This window comes from Cariama cristata, unplaced genomic scaffold, assembly GCF_000690535.1.
Source record: "Cariama cristata isolate BGI_N322 unplaced genomic scaffold, ASM69053v1 scaffold10318, whole genome shotgun sequence".
Lineage (NCBI taxonomy): Eukaryota > Metazoa > Chordata > Aves > Cariamiformes > Cariamidae > Cariama > Cariama cristata.
In genome coordinates, this window is record NW_009629414.1 from 2,832 (window position 1) to 18,487 (window position 15,656).

Genomic DNA, 15,656 nt, shown 5'->3' on the forward strand with positions numbered 1-15,656 from the left:
TTTGACAGTGTGTAGTACTGGTTTATTAGCTACAGGGACTTTTGCAATCATAGCACTTTTTGCAAATGACTACATGTTAACCAGTTTTGTTAATTTAGCTTAATTTATGTCCCACCGCAGGTTAGTTTGAGTTTAGTCTGCTATAGAATTTACCAAATATTAATGCTTTGTATCTATATATACAGCAGTAATGTTGCTGTAGCTCTTACTAAGGGCCAGGATCCCATTGTTTGGAGAACTTACAGCCAGAGGAAAACAAGAGTCAGCGATTCCCTGGAAAGCTTACAGTCTCGCATCTTTGCCATTCTGTTGGTTGAATGGCTGGCGGTCGAAAGTTCTGTTTGCAAGCTAAGTGAAGTTATTGTTATTGGCACTATTTCAGAGCACACTTACTTAACAGGTAAAGACATTTCTGTTACATATACTGCTGAGTATATGTATGTATACTGTTGTATATCTATATATTACTGTTATATATACTGCTGAGAAACAAGACATTCTACATGGTAGAATGTTATATCCAACAACTTTGATATATTTATGATTAACAGCTATGTTTGAACTCAGGCACCTAGGTGGGAAGAGTATGGAAGATAATGGAAACATACGGAGATAAAAGCAGATTTTAGACCTAACATCTTAAGCTGTGCTTGCAGTGTTTTAGCTTCTCTGTTACATTTGCGTGACCCTATTGACTAATATCTGTGCAACTGATAACATTATGATGCCTCATCAGATGTTCAGTGGTCATCACCCAAAGCTTACTATATTTTTTTATTTTTTTAAGGTTACCTTACCAAAATTTAGGAATATGATAAGATTGATGAAGAGGATAAGACAACTGGGGTTGTTTGGACATGTGCATACTAAACCTTCAGGAAGTCTTGAGGAAATTTTGTGTTTTGTGTGCCATTACACTCCAGAATTCCATGCGTGAAAGTCTTTTAGTATCAATAGGAGCCAAAGGAAGTCTGTTAGGCTATTATTGTAGAACATGAGCAATTGCTGGGCAAAGGCTTGAAAGTTAACGCTTCATTTTTAGTTTAGTACTGGAAATTGCGAACATAGAAGTGGAGAATCTGCCTCACAAACATACTGAAGTTTGATCCAAATTCACAATTTGGAATTTATTGTAATTTTTGTTATGTCTCTTTCATAAAAAATATAAACATGTTTAAACTCTTAAATTGCATATTCAAGTATTAGAGATTGGTGTCCCATAGATTTCTCACAGGTACAGCTTATTTGGTTTGGAAAGAAGAGATGTAATTGCTTCTCTTTGTTGTGCATAAATGGATATATTGCTTGTGATGTAAATTACTTAAAACTAGAGTTAGCCTTGATGTAATTCTGTCTTTTCTATATTGCATTGCAGAGATGGTGAACTGAGTTTGAGTAGATCTGTGATCAATAGTTCTGATAAGACAATTCGAAAGGGTGGCTCCTCAATCTTCCAGCATGCTGTAGAAGGTTGGAAAATCAATTCTTCTTTGGTACTGGAAATAAGGTGAGTGTCTTAAATAAAAAGCAGTTCATTTCATATTACCTATAATTCTTTTCGTTTCATATTGCGTGTAATTCTTCTGGTCTGGAAAACAGTGATTTGATTTATGGTTGCAGGTGGATGTTTTATAACTGTATATATTTAGGGTTCAGTGTTAAATGCAACTAAATTACATTAGACTCCAAAGTCAAGTCATACTTTGTAAGAACAAATAAAATGTTTTCATCTGGCTGTGTCAGTCAGACCCATGCAGTCAGTGTCTACATTATGCATGTCCACATTTGAGCTGGTTGTCTAGAACTCTCTTGCAGTCAGTGGGAGAAACTGGCACTTTCAGGACAGGATTTCCTCTCATCCTAAAGATCTGAAATAGATCAGATGGAGGTACCCTGAACATACCAATTTTTCTCCTTTAATGACAAAGGGAGCTTAGGCAGACAACTTAGATGTAGGAGTCAAGAGCTAGGATATCAGGCGCTGCGAATCCAACCCTGTCTGTGGGTGATCCAATTCACAAGGTCAGATGTTGACAATACCCATATCTTACGTATTTTTCTTTCCTGAAGTCAGAGAGGCCAAAAAAAGCCTGGGGCTCATCCTGAGAGGGAGAAACACAGTAGCAGAGTTAAAGTGAGTGATAGTTCTGACGCGTCTTAGTAGTGACAGTGGGTCTACTGACCTTGGGGCCTGAGAGAAGAGAAAGCAGAAGCCTCTTAGTGTATTGTATTGTCATTGGGTCTTCCCGGTCTTCAATCAGGAGTGTGGCCCATGAGAAAAGTGTGTGGAGCATCGGTTGGCAGTGTGGAGGGCTAGGAGTGGCACGTTCTGTGAAAAATTGTGGAAAAGAACTATTTTTAGAAGCAATCACATAGCAGACTAGACTTGATTTGCTGACTATTAAGATTTTGAATAGGAATTTGATCTAAATAAAATGTGGTTTATGTCATTTTCCTTTCTACCTTTTTTTTAAATTAAAGGATGGCTTACAAAACCCTTAAACAGGCAAATATTTCCATGTATGAAAGCGTGGCTTCTCTGAATGAGGAACTTAGGGGTTTTTTTTGACTGGTATTTAAGGTTCCTAATTCTAAAACATGCAGAAGATATGGATCAGAAATGTATGAAACTGTAGTAAAGGACTGATATTCTGAAAGTCTTGTGCTATGATGGACATAGTGCAGCCCTGCTGTGAAAGCCGAGGAAGAGCTTCAGGGATGGAAAAGAGTGGCAGCATTTGGGTAGGCAGCAAATTAATACTCTGGAGCCTAGAGTAAGGGACCCTCGGGCACTCAGCTTCTCCCCAGGCACCTGTGTTTCCTGCTGGTGAAGACCTGGTGGTCGCCCTAAAATGCAGCTGAGGTGCAGCTCAGGAATGGAGTTTCCTCCAGGACTGTGTGTTCAGATGCAGCCCGTTTGACCAGTGTAGGGTTGTTCCGCAAAGGCTAAGTTCTGCTCCAAGTGTGGAAAAGATAAGCAGACCCCTGTGTTCCTCAGGGGTTGGTATTGAGACTGGCACTGTTTAACAGTGGGATTGAGTGCACCCTCAGCAAGTTTGCTGACACCACCAGGCTGTGTGGTGCGATCGACATGCTGGAGGGAAGTGATGCCATCCAGAGGTACCTGGACAGGCTTCAAAGGTGGGCCCATGCAAAATTCATGAAGTTCAGCAACGCCAAGTGCAAGGCAATCCCAAGCACAAATACAGGCTGGGCAGAGAATGGATTGAGAGCAGCCCTGAGCAGAAGGACTTGGGGGTGTTGGTTGATGAGAAGCTCAACATGAGCCAGCAATGTACCCTTGCAGCCCACAAAGCCAGTTGTATCCTGGGCTGCATCCAAAGCAGCATGACCAGCAGGTCGAAGGAGGTGATTCTCCCCCTCTACTCCGCTCTTGTGAGACCCCCCCCTGCAGTACTGCCTTCAGCTCTGGGACCCCCACCACAACAAGGACATGGACCTGTTGGAGCGGGGCCAGAGGAGGGCTGCGAAGGTGTTCAGGGGGCTGGAGCACCTCTCCTATGAAGCCAGGCTGAGAGAGTTGGGGTTGTTCAGCCTGTGCAGAAGCAGCCTTAAAGGGGCCTAAAAGAAAGCTGGGGAGGGACTTCTCACCAGGGCATGTAGTGACAGGACAAGGGACAGTGGCTTATAACTAGAAGAGGGAAGATTTAGATTAGATATTAGGAGGAAATTCTTCACCATGAGGGTGGTGAGGCAGTGGCACAGGTTGCCCAGAGAAGTTGTGGATGCCCCATCCCTGGAAGTGTTCAAGGCCAGGTTGGATGAGGCTTTGAGCAACCTGGTCTGGTGGAAGGTGTCCCTGCCCATGGCAGGGGGGTTGGAACTAGGTGGTCTTTAGTATCCATTCCGACTAAACCATTCTATGATTCAGTGATTTTCTATATCAGTAACAGTATTTAAAATTTATATGTGTATAGCTGACAATTTATGTTGGAGAAATATTGAGTAACTTCAGAAGAATACTGTTGAAATTTCAAATAATAGGTTATGGTTCTGACAATTTGGAGGAAATAGCACAGTTTCACTTGTGAAGTAAACTGATTTGGAAGCTGTTGAGTGACTATAAGCAGATTCAGGTAACTTTTCAGTCATTTTGTTGAAAACTTGTCATATTTCAGAACTGTTTAAAACCAATACAACCTGCTGCTCAAGCCACATGGCAAACAAGTAAAAATACTACAGTAACTTTTTGATTAAAAGTAAGAGAGACAATAAGGCTTGGGTTATGCTTATTTTTCACCTGTTTCAAAAGCAGAATACATCATTCAGACAAAGAGGTAAAACAGTAGAGAATGCTTTAGATGTTTTTTAAACCTGTTACTACATATGTATCATCTCAATCTACTAAAATCATGAGTTTCAAAATAATTTTTTTCCTTACTGTTGGCTGGGGAGGGAAAGTTCTCTCCTTTTATAAATTACTAAGGTGCTTTTAAGAAGCAGCATGATCTGATTATGTGTTTTGGTGTTTTTTTAAATTATACAGTGAAGGATGTTTTTTTGTCTCAGTAGTATAATGAAGAAAAACATGTATCTTGTACGCTGGTTTAAGCAGTAAATGTTCTACTTTGTCAACGTAAAGATTTTCTGTACAGTAGAGAGAATAAAGCTGAGATTATTTAGTGTCCACTTTGCTAGTCTTGTTTTGAGATGAAATAGCTATCATTATGAACACCAGGGCAGACAGCAGGTGTTTTCACTGAACCAGTAAAAGATTTTAGATTAATGTGACTTAAGGCCAAAATTTGACATAAAGGATATGAAAGGAATCAGTGCTACCAGCGAGTCATACTCTTTCCAGAAATCCTCTTTGGTAACGTTCATTGCATATTCAGTTGTGGTACTCAGCAGTGAGGGAGGGAAGTTTGGCATACTTTTCCCAGAGGAAGCCATGTGCAGCCCCTTGTGATAATGTGTTCTACTCTGATGCTGACTAAACAATGTGCATTCTTCTTTCACTTTTACAGGCGGTTTCCTATACACCTTTCTTCCCTGTCACAGCAGTAAGAAGCATCTTAGCTGTAAATATTTTCACACTTATAGACCTATTAAGACTAACTTCAAATGTATCTAGCAATCTCCTAGAGTGTTCTCACGGTTTAACTAACTGTTCAGCCCTCCAGAATACATAACATGCACTGTGTAGACCATGAAGATGATTCATACTGTATTACTGCGACTGTTAATGTGAACAGTGGTGGTCTTGTGGTGTGAGGTTGACCATAGCAAATAACGGTAAGAAAGAAACAACAACAAAAAAAGCTAGCACCTGTTGAATAATATATTAAAAGTTATCAGTTCTTAGCAGTGGAGCAATAATTTGTGAAACCGTTAGTGTACAGTATAAAGACATTTCATAAAACTTATAATCACCCATAAATGACAGCAATTTTGTGTCTTACAGCAGCTTGACACCCACATTAGCAATTTTAAAACATGGGAAATACTTGATAGTTTTCCTTTGTGTGAGGACTGTTGATCTGATACGTCTGGACCTAGTTGGCTGGCAGCTGGAATATTATGCTTTGCTATTTGCTTTGTTGACCATAGGCATCATCTGTGGCCATCTTATTTCTGCTCAGGTTAGTGACCAGTCTGTCAGCCTCAAAGGTCCTATGAATTCTTGGCAAGGCCAGACTCATATAGGAGTCGGTGGCTGTAAAATCTCCTTTATCAGGATCCCATGGGAGGATGAAAGGCTTCCATGGGTTTCTGGTGTCACAAGATGCTCTCTGGGACTTTGCAGCCAGAAGAGGCAGTTTGAGGAGTGTAGCAGGTCTTTTGGGAGGGCAGCAGCCCTTTGGAGATGTCAAGCAGACATTAGAAGAAAAAGCTAGACTTTCTGTGACTGAGGTGGAAATGATGGTTATTATTAATTACTTGAGACTGTAGCACATTTGCTGCCTTGCCAATCATGATTGGTCTAGTGGGAGTGATTCTTCCAATTGATGTTAACTTCTGATTGCTGAGAGCTTCTTTGAAGAATAATTGGTAGTTCCTGTGCCTAAGGGAAGAAGACTGCTTGCTTGGCTCCCCTTCTGTCTGAATGAGTTCAGTCATGAAGAAGAGAGAGAATCCACTGTCTGCAAGGTTTTGTGTCTGGAGTCCTTTTTACTCTCTGTAGCAATGTGAAGGTTTTCCAGTTATGAAATTTCAGTTGTATTGAAGACCGTACTTTCAGAAAGGAGAGATGTGGCTGAGATGGTACAAACCTATCTGGGGAAGCCTTCCACACAGGGCTGATGCCAGCACATCTGTGACCTGTGTGAAATGAACTGCAGTCTGATGTCTCAGTACGTGACTTTCTTCTTCCACTTACTTTTGATTAAATGTGGGCGTTTATGTTGGAAGGAGCAGATGACAGTTTTGAATTGCAGGAAGGCAAAATAAAATAAGAAAAAAAGTGTGTTGAGGATGTTTTTATCTCTTTGCAATGTAACAGTGCACTCGATGAGTGGAAATTTCCTGTCAGAAAAGTGTGAGAACTTGTAAGATGTTAACAGCATCACAAAAAAAAGAAGTGCAACTTCCTCCTTAGAAAGGTTCAGATTATTATCAGTGTTTATCTTTCAAGTTAATATGAAACAGCTGTGGTAAGTCCCTGAAGTGCAAGCTGTAAATACTGAACTGGCAATGGAGGAGTGCAATTGGTCTGAAGCTTTTGGAGCAACATTTTGGGGACAGTTGCACTGTTTCCTTCAGATCTCCCGTGTCTCTAAGACATGCAAATTGGGGCTCTATAGTCTGGTTTAGTCATAATAAACCTTGAGGGGTTTTTGCCTCCTTAGACCCTTACCTCAACTGAAAAGTCAGTGTTTGCTGTCAGTTGGGGTGATTAACTCCTTTGACTCCTTTCTTTTGACTGTAACTTGCTTAACTTCACGAAAAGCTGACATATGTCTGGCCTTCATATGGTAAGCAGTAGTTGAGTCACACCCTGTTTAAAAGCCTCCTTTTCCTTTTGCATGCCCACTGAAGACTTATGCTTGATTAGTACATGCTTCAGCTACTGAAGTGACCCTTCTTGTCAAGGGAGAATGGGTTGCCCTGAGGGCACAGGAGGGCTAGAGTGGGGACAGAGCCAGACAACAATTCCCTGTAATACGGCACTTCTGTTTGTGGGGCCCTCCATGGGCTGGGAAATGCCAGGAACCTTTCCATGGTTAGTTGCAATTAGGCATGTTTTTAACAAATCCAAATCGAGGGTTGGACTAGATGACCTTTAAAGTCTGCTCCAACCTAAACTATTCTATGATTCTATGACTCTAAATGCTACTTTCCTTGAAGAGGATTTCTTAAAACTCCCTTTCAGTCAGACTAAAGCCAAACCCAGCACAGGTGCAAACACTTGCAGTCCCCACTGCCTCCTCAGGAGGCCAACAGAAGCTGTAGCTGTAGCCATCTACAAGGGCAGGCTGCAACCTTGTGTTACCACACAGTTCATTCATGTTTTATTTTGTCTTTTAATTAAAACTAATTTAGCTGGCAAAAAGTGTGCTTTACCTAGGTCATAGTCCTTGGTCATTTCAAAGGCTGAGAGCCACCTTCTGCCTTCAACTGGGGACTGTGAAGCAGCATCAGGACTTGTTAGGGTAAAAAAATCAAGTTGCTTAAAGATGTGTGTGAATCAGTCAGAGAAGGTGTGAAGGAGAGCAACAAGAGGGTTCAGAGATCTACAACACATGACCTGTCCAATTGAAAAATAAAAGTTTAAAAAGAAGTTGGATGGCTTCTTAGCCTCAGGCAAATGAAGGCTATTGCCGAGAGTAAGGAATAGACTGTCCTCCACAGGTAAAGTATAAGGAACAAGAGCAGACTTCAGTGGCTGTGGGAGAGATCCGAGCTAGCATGAGGAATCTTGTGCTGCTGATAAGGCTGGGGAAGCACTGATGTAGACTGCAATGGGGAGTTTGCTTAGTCCCCACCACGGCAGATTGTTGGGAATATATTGGATAAACATGAACTGGGGTGGTGTAGATTAAGGCATGTCTTCAGTGGGGGCAGAGTGTGTACTAGGTAATCAGTTAGTCGGTCTCTCTTTCCACAATGTGGTTGCTGGTGAGCTAACCCAGCTTCCCGGGTACTGAGCATGTACTTCAGGGGCTTCCTCTCATGGTTGGGATCAGACAAGTCCACATGTCCCAGCAGCGAGGATTTCTGATACTGCCTTGCTCGAAAGGAATCATTTTCCCAGGAAAAATGTTGGAGGTCGTATTTCAGTGTTCTTGACAATGTCTAAAAATATAACTTTCTTTATTATCTTAAAAGTCAACTGTTTAAGTGATTTACTTTCTTTCCTTAATGCACACAGTTATGAGGCAGATGAGGGAGAGTTAGCCATTATATAATAGTTGTGTAGTACAAAGGCTGCAGTACAAAATAAAACCTGAAAAATGCGCATAACAAGAAAATGTCACGATGTTGCCCCAGAGCAATACATATTTATATAATTTGGAAAGCTGTTCAGAGACAATGCTGTTACATGTGCTTTATCACATAATCGGGAGTTCTAGTTGGTATATAAATACTATGATCATCTGTTTCTGATTATCAAAGAAAAACCCTAGGTCATCCGCAGGTTGTGACATCATGTTTCTGTGACTCACGTAAACATGTTGCAAACAGCTGCACAGTTTCAGATAAGGGCAAGCCACATCTGCCTCACCTCCCCACAGAGGGCTCAGGCCACACCCCAGATAGTTTAATTCATCAAAACAAAATTTGAAGACCACCTCAAATAGAACAGTTTCTTTACACATTTTAACTTAAGGTTGCAGAGCACCTTTGCTTCAATGTTTATGAAAAATCATGGTGGTTTTTTCCTTCCTGTAATGGAAATACTATTGAATTTTATATGCAGCTGGATGGGGATTAACCCTTATTTTAAATTACTTTGTCACATCTGTTTAATCAGAATAACCTTGTGCTATTTTCAGTGATCTTTGTGGGAGAGAACAGGGGTTTAAAGAAGTTCTTATTATTAACCAGCACCAAGACTGACAGAGACACTCATGTATGTACTTTCAGTTTTTGTCATATCCCCTAGTAATTTTTTTTTTCTCTTAGTACTTATGTGAAAATGGGAAGTACTACTATCCCCATGGTACAGATGAGTCAGTAGCTCAGAGGAACTTAAAACAATAGCATGAACTCCACATTCTTAATCATATTTCTTTCAGTATTAAAAGATGTCTGGATACAGTCAGATGACTCAAAATGTTTTAATGTTAGTATTATTACACATCTCTTATACAAGGATTCTTACGTGTACTGTAATACCTGTTCATACATTTAATTCAATATGCTAATGACAACTTCAGATATGAAAATGTTTTAAAATATGTGAGAAGATACTGAGATTCAGTGACTTTTACCCATCTCAAAATTTTATTGAAAAATAAATTTCTTAGACATTTTGGAAATTTCAGCTGTGTTAAATAAGTGGTTGATTATCTGAATCTAATTCAGGTCCACTTGAAACTATCTGGAGAACTTGTATGAGCATATCTAAGCACATAGATAGATAAATAAGCTTTGACTGTAAGTAAACAAAGTAATAATGGAGGCCAAGGTACTTTTATTTTTTTGGCACTGTTTGCATGACTTCACTGCCTTCATCTTATGTTTTAAAATAATACACAAGATACTCTGTTCATGCACAAATGTTGCTACTTGTTTGCTAACAGAAGCAGTATTAGGCCCACTCATTCTACATATCAGGGATGAGTGCTTTAAAGTGAATCTCTGGTGATCACATGTAACTTTTTCAGTCAGAGCCCTAGGTTTCTGTACATTTCATGTAATTTCTCTTGCTTTTTGGGACTTATTTGTGATCACTCTTTCTCACGTCAGAGTGTGTGTGAACTGAGTCTCTGGATAGCTTGGCTGATTCTATTGATAACTTCTGATGCATTCATCTTGCCTTTACAGCCACAGCTCTGGTAGCTATATTCTTAGGTAATGCAGAATTTTAGTAATTTTTAATACTGCTAGATTGTGCAATTCCTGTTTTCTTGCTCTTTTTGTAGCAATTTATGTATCTGTTGCAGAGCACTCACAAAATGAAGCTTATCAAACCCATGGAGATTTTAAGTCCATTCAACTTACAGGCTATTTCTTCATTTTACAAAAATACCTTGTCTGACATTTCCAAAAGCTTCAGACACTCAAAATTTCAACATTGTCTGTCCTGCTCTGTTATTCTGAGTCCCTCATATGCCTCAGCACAAGCTGTCTTTGCTCTGATGCTACTTCATTCATATGTGACAGCTGTAACAGACAGCCCAAGACATTCTTCCTTTTTTTTGGTTTTGTTTGTTTTGTTCTAGTTTAAGAAATGAGAGGAAACAGTTGAAAAAATATTTTTGTCGTGTTTCACTTCCCCTATGGCATTTAAGGTCAGTTCCAGAGTGACTATTTTGTGTCACTGGTTGCAAGGGTCAGACATATTCCCTCTTGAGGCAGTGACACAAGAGCTGGCTGGTGAGCATGGTGTTCTTGTAGTTCATCCCTTTTCACTTGCGGGGGATTATTTCCCCTTTATGTCTCTGAGTGGGTGTTGCAACTGCTGGAGTGACATCTGTAGTTATCTTTTCCTGTTTTGATCTGCTCTGAGGAAGTTCCGCTCTAATATTTTATCGCGTAAAAATAGCATTCTCTTACTGAACAAAATGTCTATTTGGTTTTAAGTTTCACTTTACCCGCTGACAGCAGTGGAAAATATAAAGTTACTATTTTTCTTCTTGACTTGTTAGAGTGGCAGAGGCAAAAGTTTCTATTTGAATTAACACATACTGAACACGCTGCCCCGGCTCAGCACTCCCTGTGTCTGTTCCGTAAGCGTATTGTCATTAAAAGTCATTAAAAGTGTCGTTTTTGAACTTAGGTAGTGAAAGTCTGTCAGTTTTTAGACCCTTGCCCCCACCCCTCTAGGCAGGTACAATCACCATGACTTAACTTCTTCAGCTGACATTTAAGCAGACATTCTTCATCTGGTATCTGTTGTGGACTGGCAGTATACAACTGTTTAATTAGTGTAGTTCGCTTGACCTGTGATAGCTTGTTAAACCTTCCTATCTTGGTCGTGTGTGTCTGAACCCAGGTAATTAAACAATTAATTGGAGAGAAGCAAGATAAAAGATTGGACTAACATAATTTAAAGCAATGATAGTGTTTGTAAGTGTTTATATGAGTTCACCTAACAGCTTGGCTAGGCCCTGAGCTGCTGTAGTTTAGTTTGCAGTATGGTTTTAAGCTGATTTTGTTTAAATTGGTACAAAAGACTGTGGGTGTTCTTATTTCAAGTTAAGTAGGATAACTTGGGGTGAACTTCAGTTAATTAGGAGCAAGTTTACACTAAACTGAATATGTTATTTTTATGGTGAAATAAGAATCTACAAGAAAACGTAGCTATTCCTGAAGCAAGCTCATTTGTGAGAGATGAGATTGTAGTGAAGCATTTATTTCCTAAATCATAAATACCTCATATATTTAACTATGTTTCTATGAAAAGAAGCTGCTCTGGTCCTTTTTCAGATACGTGTTTGTTCCAGAGTTTTGTAAAATACTCAAAAATAGTATGACTTCTAATTTCTAAAATTATCTTCCCTTGGTCTCTCAGTGCCTTTGTCTGTAGGAAGTCATTAAGCTCTATCACTGTACTGTTTATGTGTTATATTGTAACCAAGATTTGAACTCTGTCCTAACAGCTTTGCTGCATCCTAGAGCATGAAAAATGACCTTAGTCTGCCTGACACTATCTACCCTCTGCTTTATGTTGTATGCTCTGTACAGTCTGTATTAGTATTAGATAAACTCCATGTGAGCAGTGAGTGTTGGGTTTTATCTGTGCATTTTTCTGTCAACCCAGAAAGAACATTCTTCGATTCTTGGATGCTGAAAGAGATGTCTCAGTGGTCAAAAGCAGCTTTAAGCCTGGAGATGTAATCCATTATGTACTAGACAGACGTCGCACCCTAAACATTTCTCAGGATTTGCACAGCCTTCTCCCTGAAGTCTCCCCAATGAAGAATCGCCGATTTAAAACTTGTGCAGTTGTTGGGAATTCTGGCATCCTTCTGGACAGTGGATGTGGAAAAGAGATTGATAGCCATGACTTTGTAATAAGGTGAGTTTTCATTTGCTGTAGAAGATACAGCCTGCTGTATTTCTTGGAAAAAAGCTGGGAGAAGTGTTTTAATTTGAGATACAGATTTCAAGCATTGTCTGAAATTAATTTGAAACAGTATCCTTCACTGTGTGATTCCCCAAATTTAAATATGTGCCCAAATAGTTGACAAGAAGATTATAGTGAAAATTAAAAAAGGGCTTGAGGAGGGATGTTTGTGCTACTTATTTTTTCTGTTTGTTGTTTTTATTCCAGACAAAATAAATATTCTTGTGGAGGCCTTAGTAGACTAAATAGAAAATGTTTTCTCTTTCAGAAATGTTCTTTCTTAGCTCTTGGACAATAAAGATGGCCTGTTGTAGATCACTACATTACTTATATGCAGCATGGGGTGAAATTTCAGTATCATGTATTACTTTTGAACCAGATGGCTGCCATTAAGGTGGCTGGAATTCACATTGCTCTAAAAAGGTATCTGTGCGGTTTGGGCAAAAATGTTGATATGCTTCACTTTATTTCCTGTTGATATGTGAATGTCATGTTTAAAGAATGAATAAAAAGTGAAGAGGAATAGTTGGCCTCATTTGACAGCCTAGCATTATATGGGTATAGAGAGGGCTGGGAAGGAGATAGGTCCTTTTGCCTTTGAAGCAGAAGTTTCAGGTGGTTTGATCTGAGAGTGAAAGGGCAGAAAACAGAAGGGCAGTGACAGAAAACAACATAGAAATAGTTATCATTGTGAGTTATTTGCTTTTTCTTTTCTCACCTTGAAGAAAGATGGTGGCAAAAAATATCAAAAGGATATGGAAAAGAAAAATTAGAGTTTTTCAGTACGTAAATCAAAAGAGGATATACACATGAAAGTTGTATTTTATTTGAAAGATGTACTAGCAAGTGGCAACTGAAACAATAACACACCACTCTTTCACTCTCCGTATTTGTTTTACTTGTACTACTAATCTTTCAAATTAGCACCCTCACTGCAGAAGGAATCAAAAAATAAATACCACATTTTTAAAACACATTTAGCCTATGGCATGCTTTTGTGCTCTCTCAGAGATTAAATGTGATTCATTTAACCGGACTACAGAAAAATCTAGGTACTAGATTTTCTAGATTAAAATTTTCTTTCAAAAGGCAAGGTGTATACTTACATCATGTGCTGAATTTCTTTGCAGTTGTCTCCGTGCTCTTCTCTGTGTTTTAACTAGCTGTGAAACTAGGTGATCATATCCGATAGGAGATTTTAACTAAAGCCATGTGGAATAAAGATAATATTCTTAAAGATTTGTATATGAATAAAAGTAGAGTGTTGAAGCTTAATAAGAGCATCAGGAAGTTACTGTTGCTAATAAGTTATTTAGACTGGAGAAACATCTCTGATATGATGTATGACTAGTAAAGTGATCAGTATAACAACTAGTTAGTCTGACGATATAATGGATAATAATCTTTATAAGTTCTATGAATAGAATACTTGACCCTGCAGCCTATAGAGTTTTAATACAGTGAAATTTTTGGATTTAGAAATCAAAGTTAAAACATTTTAGAAGTTCACAGATTATCTGATAGGTTAGACTATATGATATTTATTTATGTATGTCTGGATGGGTGCATAGGTACATAACATCTGGTTAAAGTAAATAGCAATGAATTCATTTGTACTTTGAGTTAAAGAAAAAGGCGAAGCATTCTTCAGAGTTACAGTTTCCTACATTTCTTCTCTTCCATTTAAAAAAGTTGTGTGCAACATAATATGTAATCACATGATCTAATGGTACTGGCGTATTTGGTAACCACTCACCTCTATTGCTATTAGGATTCTGGTATTAAAATGTACTACTCTGTTAATCTCTTTGCTTTCAGCTGATTTCTCTAGAAGTAAAATGCACTCATTCTACCCTCCATCTGATGGTGTTCTGAAAAGCGGTTACTGTATGTACTGTATGCAGCTAGGTGTATAGGCTGATGAACAACATTTTTGTAGAATCTCCTGATGTTGTGTGCATTATACCTATGTGCTGTGTCAAGTATGTCATACTATTTTGTTTAATTATATTATCCAGTTGATTTTGATAGTACTGTATGTTCTTTTTGAGATCCGCAAGAAAAGTGTGTGGTTTTGAGAGAGTTGTTTCTTAGAGCAGCAGTTCTAATGTTAGATCTAACTCCAACAATACCGTTAATTTAATTATAAAACTGATAGTGAAGATATGTGAAAGTGAAGAGAACACAACAGACATCCAGCCATATTTACATTACAGTACAATAAACTCAATATCCTGAATTTTAATGCTCCTATAAAGGTGATATGAAGATGTTAGTGATAACTGATAAAGACAGAGAATATACACTTTATTAAGGGTAAAGAAGAATGTCAGTGCCTAGCTTTTTAAGTAATTTAAGTTTCATAGTATCTGTCAATGTCAATCCAAAGTTACTAATAACTGTCCGTCTTCCTTTGAGACATTCAGCACGTTCAGTGTCTTCTATATAACAATGCCTCTCAAAGAACATTGATCCAAGAGAGACACCGGAAAATTAGAGTACTTCTATTATGAAAAATGTTTAAAAATAGGCATCTAAACTAGAATCAAATAATAAGCATGCCTGCAAGCCAACATATAATTCTGTCAGCAAATTCTACAAGTAAAACAATACAATTCTTCTTCTTTAGACATCTCTGAAAGTGCATAAATAAGGGTAATTTTTGAAGGCAAGGTAATATCTTGTCAGCATAAACAGATTCACTGTATTTACTGAACATTTTAAAGTGGCTTGGTTTTAATTACTTGATCACATAAGGCTTTATTTTGTTCTCGCAGCATGAGAAATCAAGAGTCTAGGGACATACCTTCTGCTGGGATAAAATGGATTAGTTCCACAAGTTCAGTGAAGTCATGTCTGTTTTGGTAATAGGAAATGTGACCCATCTAGTTAAAATGGGAAACAAGGAGACTGTTTGCTATTAAAAAAACCCTGTGCTGACTATAAACTATTTCCTGTTTCGCATATTTCTTTCCTTTTTACCTCTTAGGTTTTTATACCCTGTTAAGTGAGTATTGATCCTTGCACTTCTACTTTTGTAGTGGTGAGCTAAAGCATGCTGCATTTTGATACTGTACCCAGAAAGGGTCTGAAGCATTCAAAAATCTCTGATTCCATGAATTAAATTAGAATGAAAATATGAGGTAATCAACCAGATTACGTTTAAAATGTATAAATGGCACAGTGCTGTTGCAGGAACTGTTTTTTGCATGATACTGTTTTCAGCTGTTTCTCTAGTTGTTGGGTCAGATATGTGGTGGTCACTCCCTGTGAGATTTAAATGAAATACATCTTATTCCCTCATTGTCTACGCTTTCTCATGCTGAAATTCTCAAGCCAGGGCTGTGTTAGCTGTTATGTTTTACAGAACAGATGAACTTTTATAGTAAGTGGTACATTTTGAAATTCAGTAGTTACATAGGACTTCCTGAAAAATACAACTGTATTTTGGTTAAATGTA

At 38.5% G+C, this 15,656-nt stretch overlaps 1 protein-coding gene across 1 annotated transcript; it reads left to right on the top strand.

The window, feature by feature from the left end:
- Window positions 1-1,375: 1,375 nt before the first annotated feature.
- ST8SIA4 (ST8 alpha-N-acetyl-neuraminide alpha-2,8-sialyltransferase 4) lies at window positions 1,376-12,152 on the top strand (the record flags this gene model as incomplete). Its single annotated transcript, XM_009705160.1, has 2 exons — window positions 1,376-1,507; window positions 11,891-12,152. Coding segments are annotated over 2 exons (394 nt in total), but the record flags the coding sequence as incomplete, so codon positions are not given.
- Between the last annotated feature and the right edge of the window lie 3,504 nt (window positions 12,153-15,656).